At 38.9% G+C, this 7137-nt stretch overlaps 1 protein-coding gene and 1 pseudogene across 1 annotated transcript in view; both read left to right on the top strand.

Annotated features, from left to right (window-relative positions):
- Window positions 1-7137, top strand: part of ATP1A4 (ATPase Na+/K+ transporting subunit alpha 4) — a 34679-nt gene that overhangs the window by 3674 nt on the left and 23868 nt on the right. The window contains exons 3-6 of the mRNA XM_006922901.1: window positions 1342-1545; window positions 2133-2246; window positions 3970-4104; window positions 4391-4508. Coding sequence (XP_006922963.1) covers window positions 1342-1545; window positions 2133-2246; window positions 3970-4104; window positions 4391-4508 — 571 coding nt within the window. The remainder of the gene's footprint in view (window positions 1-1341; window positions 1546-2132; window positions 2247-3969; window positions 4105-4390; window positions 4509-7137) is intronic.
- On the top strand, window positions 5380-6819 carry LOC102888775 (annotated as a pseudogene).

Here is a 7137-nt window from a genome sequence, read left to right as displayed (position 1 = left end):
GTATGGTGTCAGAGGGGTACTGGATTTATTGGGGTGATCACTTCATAAATTATATAAATGTCTAATTACTGTGTTGTACACCTGAAACTAATACAATATGTCAACTATAATTGAAAAAAAATTAAAAATAAAAATTAAAAATATATATAAAAATAAAGGCTATGACTATTAAAAAATAAAAAATAAAAGAAGGGTAAACCCATTGTATATTAGTATAAATAATATTTTTATGACAAAAAAACTATGTTTTTCAAAATAAAAATATTTAGTGGCATTTCAAATTTTTACAAACCTTTAATATCTAGCTTTTTAATAGAAGACAATTGGATTCTCATATATTTTCAGTATTAAATCTATTACAATATTATGTGTCATGCAGCCTTTGGGAAATTCCAGCATATACTCAGAGAATGAGAGTGAAAAAGGCTAACAACTATTTAGTGTTATTATGAAAATTGTTTGAACTTGTGGACATCTTGAAAGGGTTTTGGGACCCCATGGATCCCAGACCACACTGGGAACCATTGGTTTAACTGTAAAATCATATATTACACTATTACTATTACTACTGCTACTACTGTAAACAGTGACCACAAATAAAAAACTTTAAATATAAGCCCTCAAAATGTAAGCCCTTCTTAGCTCTAGAATTTCTTCATCTGGTATCCAAGGAGGAGCACAGGAGACTTGTCTTGTTTTTATTAAAATTGTGTGTTTTTTAGGGAGAGTTTGATAAGGTTGCTTGGAGTGGCTGATAGGGATTAAGGAGAGTTTCTTTTACAATACTTGAATAGGTTCTAATGTCCTTTTCATTCAGAGAAAAAAGTACACAAGCCTAAAGTGAGAGCCTATGCATTCATGTATTTAGCTGGGCTTTTCCTATTTCTAAGCTATAGAGTCAAAAGTATGAACAGTTCATATATTATCAACATTCTGTATTTTATCCCATCATTAACATTAGCCTTGTACATTATTTCTGTATTATGAATTGTTTCTGTTAGAACTGGAGCTCCATAAGTGTAAGGACCATTCTTACTCATTTTGGTATCCTACCACAGTACCAGGCCCAAGATAGGTTTTCAAAAAGGTTTGTAAATCAATCCATAAACTAAAACTTCATCCTATGTTAGCATGCTAACTGATATCTCTTCTACAACACAAATTTTAAAATCCTGCTTATCTAGAAAGAACTCCCAGTCTGACTTTCAGAGAACTCCACTGGTCTCTAGACCCATCCTGGGACTATAATGGTAGATCTGAGTTTTGAAGTGGGATTCTGTTTTGCTATAGCTGTTTCTTATTTTGTGATTTTCTACCCATCCTTATTTCTTCTCCACACAGGGACTTAGCCCTGAAGAGGCAGAGAAAATTCTGATTCGAAATGGACCTAATGTGCTTACCCCACCCCCCACCATTCCAGAATGGGTCAAATTCTGTAAACAACTGTTCGGTGGCTTCTCCATCCTCCTGTGGACTGGTGCCATTCTCTGCTTTGTGGCCTATGGCATCCAGAGATATTTCAATGAGGAGGCTACTAAAGACAATGTGAGTCTGTTCAACTACTACTGCCGAGCCTAGTCTCTGCTTAGCTCCTGAAACTCTTCTGCTCAGCAGCCTAGCACTCCTGAAGCCCTCTGATCCAAATCCATAGTACTCTCAGGACTTTCTAAGGGAGTCTTCAGTCCCTCCTGTTTTCTCTAGTTTTTTCTTTGAAAAGCTACTGATTCGGCTCCCTGAGATGCATGGTTTCCCCCAGAAACTTGCTCTCCTTTGATTATCTTCTCAACTGATCATCGCAAGCACTTTGCAGTCCCCTTTCTCTTTCCTAGAAGTTTAATCTCTTCACCAACTTCCTCTCCATCTCCCTCACCATCCATCCCCCACCCCATAAATAGCCTACCTGGAGAGGAAAATATAGACCATCATTAACCTGGAATTTTGTTGCTACTTCACTGTAGCTCAGAGTTCCTTCACCAAGAAGCTGAGTAAGCCAGCCCTGTCTCAGACTCTTCTCAGTTCCTGTACTCTTCAACAGAGTCTTATGGTTTCTTGCATCTGGAGAAATGGCAAATCTTCTTGCAGTGTTCTGAGGATGAAAAGGAAGAGAAAGACCTACTCATAATTTTTTTTAGCTATACCTGGGCATTGTACTAGCCGTTGTGGTTGTCATCACTGGCTGCTTCTCCTATTCTCAGGAGGCCAAGAGTTCCAAGATTATGGAGTCTTTTAAGAACATGGTGCCTCAGGTAGGATTGGTATGGGAGGATCTAGTGAGAGGAGGTATAGAATGTGACTAAATATGTAATTATTAAGTCCCTTGGAGGAATTATATCCTACAATGAGTGAGGCTGGTTATGAGTGTGAGGTTCACTTTGGTTTTATTCTATCTGGCCTTAAAAGTACCCTGAGAAAGACACAGCATTATGTATGAAGTAGTCTGCTCTGGAATGAATAATTTGAATCTAATGAGCATTATGTTAAGCCCTAAATGAGAACATTCTATTTTTTTAAAGGACAAAGGAGTTTGGGGAGGCTGGATTCTTCAAATGTCAATGACCTTAAAGACAAAGTACAGTTATGGAAATGTTTCAGATTAAAGGAGGGTGAAGAGACATGACAACTAAATGGCATATCTGACCCTAGACTGACTCCTGTGCTGGAGGAGAAAAAACTCTGTAAAATGTATTTGGGGTCAATTGACAAAACTGGAATACAGACAATAGATTAAAATATTATGTCAATTTGAAATTTACTGAAATTAATAACTGTGTTATGGTTGTTTAAAATCCAAATTCTTAGGAAATGCACACTGAAGTATGTAGAATGAAAGATCATGATGTGTGTAACCTACCCTTAAATGGTTCAGGAAAAAATGTATTCACATGCATACATAGTAAAGACAAAGGACAAATGAGAAAGCAAACGAAATAAAATATTAATAGGTGAATCTGAGTAAAGGTTATACTGGTGTTTTTGGTACAATTTTTATTCTTGCAACTTTTCTAAAGGTTCAGATTATTTTCAGATAAAAAGTATTTTTAAATACCTGGAAATAATATGAGAGTAGAAAACAGTTTCCCAGGCACAGGGCTGGAAAGTTGGAAAGGAACGGAACAGGTTCCGAAATTTCTGACAATATGATCATGTTCTAGCATTGTAACCCAGGATCATCGTCTCCCTTTGATATGAACATAACTTAATATCTTCCTTGGGTAAAGTTTCAGGGAAATGTTTTTGTAGAATAAACTAGGAGTTTGGAGACTATCAGTTAGCTTTTGCTGCCTTAACAAACCACCCCAAAACTTAGTGGCTCAAAACAACGAACATATTATTTCTCATAATTCTACAGCTGGGGTATTTTTCTGATCTGAGCTGAGCTTAACTGATGCTGGGTGGTCTAAGATGACTTCATTCACATGTCTGGGGCCTCAGCTGAGATTACTGGGACAACTGGGGCTTTTCTCCTTATGATCCCTCTTTCTTCAGGAGGCTAGCTTGGGCTTGTCCAGTGTGGTGGCAGAGGGGTTCCCAGAAACAACAGGGCAAGCCCCTGTGTGCAAGCACTTTTTAAGCCTCTGCTTGCATTACAATTGCTAATGTCTTATGGGCCAAAGCAAACTATAGCTAAGCCTATGTGTGGATATAGAGAGGTAAACCCCATCTCTTAGTGGGAGAAGCATCAAAATCACATTGCAAAAGCACTGCAGACAGCAATGGTAAGAATTTGCAAACTACCAAAGAGCCCTTCAAGAATTATAATCTCGTACACCTGAAAATTATATGTTATTAACCAATGTTATCCTAATACATTTAACAATAACAATTTTTTAAAAAAGAATGATGTGGTGAGTGACAATGTAAGAAAGGCTGGAGTTAGAGGAAGGAAACCAGGAACAGGAGGTTGCAGGCCAGGAGCAGGAGGAAGGGAACAGAACGCTTTGGGAATGACCCTACACTATCTTACCACAGCAAGCTCTGGTAATTCGAGGTGGAGAGAAGATACAGATCAATATACAAAATGTGGTGTTGGGAGATCTGGTAGAAGTGAAGGGTGGAGACCGAATCCCCGCTGACCTCCGGCTCATCTCTGCACAAGGATGCAAGGTGAGTGGGATGTGGAAAGCTAGGGGAGGGGGCCAAGCACGGCCTTAGGGCACTGTGGTGACCTGGGCTCAGTGAAAGAAAGTATGATCTTATTTTCCAGAATCTTGAGAAGTTACAAGTGCAAATTTGAGATTAAAGACAATAAGGTGCTGGCATGTAAATTTATGTTTCTCTCTGCATGTCAATAATGGTAATGTTGGTACCAAATAAAGATGTATCATCTTAATAGATAAATCTTTTTTCCCCCATATTTTCACTTTACAACCCGTCCTCCCTCCCATCCCAGGTGGACAACTCATCCTTGACTGGAGAATCAGAGCCCCAATCACGCTCCCCTGACTTCACACATGAGAACCCTCTGGAGACTCGAAACATCTGCTTCTTCTCCACCAACTGTGTGGAAGGTGAATATGGCATCATAAATAGACTAAATTCAAAAGCAGAGATTGAATGATTCCAGGAACTCTCTAGTTTCTAAAGGTAGTAGGGTATGTAATGGCTGGTAAATAGTCTAGACTCTCCATCATTCATGAGCTGTATGACCTTTGGTAAAAGGTCAAAGCCATCATTTTCACATTTGTACAACGAAGATACTAAAAGTTACTACTTTATAGATTTTTATGTTTATTAAAGGAATAATATACATAAAATGCTTAGCACAAGACCTAATACATTATAAAAGCCCTATAATTGCTAGCTATTATTATTCTAGCTAATGAATAGACTATGCTCTATGAGCTGAAAAACAGCACAGAAGGGAAGAAAATTATTTAGCCTGAAAATTATTCAGCCCTGCTAGGTCATTCTTCTCCTGAAGTAAGCCCCATCTTCTCACTATTCCAAAAGAAGGTATGGGCATTGGAAATTTGAGTTCCCAGGGGTGCCACTCACATTTTGGCTTTGCTCCTGGTATCTAGGACATCCTTGAACTGGGAGACAGCTCCGGCCAAAGTGGTAACAGTGACTCAATAACATTATGTCAATTTCTTCATCTTTTCATCTTAAGGAGATCTGCAAGACTCGCTGGAACACAATTTGAACCATTATTCATACTTAAGAATAAATATTTGGGTATCTAAGAAATAGCTTTTTTTTTAATTGCATGTGTCAAGTGCTATAGATAGCTCTGATTCTCACAACACTATACAACAGATATTACCCCTCTTTTACACATGAAAGACTAAGGTTCAAAAAATTAAACGCACTATCCAAGAGCACAACTTGATAGAAAAGGAGAGGACCAAAAATTCTAATGCAGGTTTGTCTCCCAAGCCCATGCTCTTTCCATGGTCTCCCCTCTGGAATAAAGCTTCCTAATGATTCTTCTGGTAGTAAAATTAGTTAATTTGGAATTACCCTAAAGGATAAGAGTAACATTAAAACTAAAGAAGCCTTTTCCTGTGAGGGCCACCAGGTTGAGGGGAGCGTGGCCTTCTCTCCCTGCCACGGCCTGGACTTGTCCACTGATATCAGTGTAGTACAAAAAGGGGAAATCATCTGACAAAAATGTCACTTTTTTGCCTACTGTGTTCAAGACTCCCATTCAGCCAGATATTGTGAACTTTGTTCACACCAACTTATGCAAAAACAGTAGACAGCCCTATGTTGTCAGTGAATTAGCAGGTCATCAAACCAGCGCTATGCCGTGGAGTACTGGCAGGGCTGTAGCTCGAATTCCACGTTCGAAGTGGTGGGACTCATCATTCTGGCCAGCGTGCTTTTGGCAATATGTGTTGTGGGGTCACATGTTTGCATCAATTAAAACCTCGCGCCATTGGCACTGCAGAGTGAACACAACACAGAAGTGATATGCCATCTTCTCTGCCCTGTCTGCTCCAGCCTTACCAGCACTGATCATATCTAAAAATCATCATATTAAGGAAGTTCTTAAACTTCCTTTGATGGTTGAAGGTAAAGTTGAAGGCTACAAGAAGATCAAGGAAGTTATTTTGCTTCTTAAGAAATTTAAAGCTTGGAATGATATCAAAAAGGTCTACACATCTCAGCAAATGAGAGCTGGCAAAGGCAAAAGGAGAAACCGTAGTTATATCGAGCACAGGAGACCTTGCATCATCTATAATGAGGAAATGGCATCATTAAAGCCTTCTGAAAATACCTGGAATTACTCTGCTTAATGTAAGCAAACTGAACATTTTGAACCTTGCTCCTGGTGGGCATGTGGGCCATTTGGACTGAAAGTCCTTTCCACCAGTTAGATGATCTGTATGGCACCGCCTCCCTCAAGAGTAACTACCACCTTCCCATACACAAGACGCTCAATACAGCCTTAGCAGAATCCTGAAAAGCCCAGAGTCCCAAAGAGCCCTCCAAGCACCACACAACAAGATTCACCGCATAGTCCTGAAGAAGAATCCACTGAAAAACCTGAGGATCACGTTGAAGCTAAATCCATATGCAAAGACCATTCACTGGAATGTCATTCTTTGCCAGGCCAAGAACAGTAAGCTCTGGGAGGACAAAGCAGCAGCAGCACTAGAAGCCAAATCAGATGAGAAGGGGGTTCCAGACAAGAAGCCAGTGGTGAGAAAGAAAGGAAAGAAGATTATTGGTGTTATGAAGCAGAAGACTTTGGTGGCAAAAAAGGCTGCAGCTACCAAGAAACCAGCAGGTGAGAAGAAATCCACAGAAAAGAAACACCACGAAAGAAAAGAAGCTTTCAACATAAACAAATTTTATTCTGTAAAGGTCAAATAACTTTGGACAGTTGATTTTGAATGAAAATGTGTTCAAAGAGGGTGAGAAACATGAAAAAAAAAGACTGAAGAAGACTCTAATTGAAAAATAAAATATAGATTAAAATAAAAATTTTTTAAATGTGATTGGAAAAAAAGATACAAGCTAGCAAGCTTTCTCCAAAAAGCACTAGATTTTTATTACCAAGTTTTAGGAAGACATTTGCTCAAATTTGTCCTTCCAAAGCAGTGTTTGCATCAGCAAAGTATATGCTTCAGGTAAGGGTGAAAGTGGGTAATGGCATTCCGTCTGAGAAAGAGGATCTAGCTAAAATGGAGG

Source organism: Pteropus alecto, unplaced genomic scaffold (assembly GCF_000325575.1).
Source record: "Pteropus alecto unplaced genomic scaffold, ASM32557v1 scaffold359, whole genome shotgun sequence".
In the NCBI taxonomy this organism is placed as follows: Eukaryota; Metazoa; Chordata; class Mammalia; order Chiroptera; family Pteropodidae; genus Pteropus; species Pteropus alecto.
Note: the sequence above shows the minus strand (reverse complement) of the source record. Positions and strands in the feature narration are given on the sequence as shown.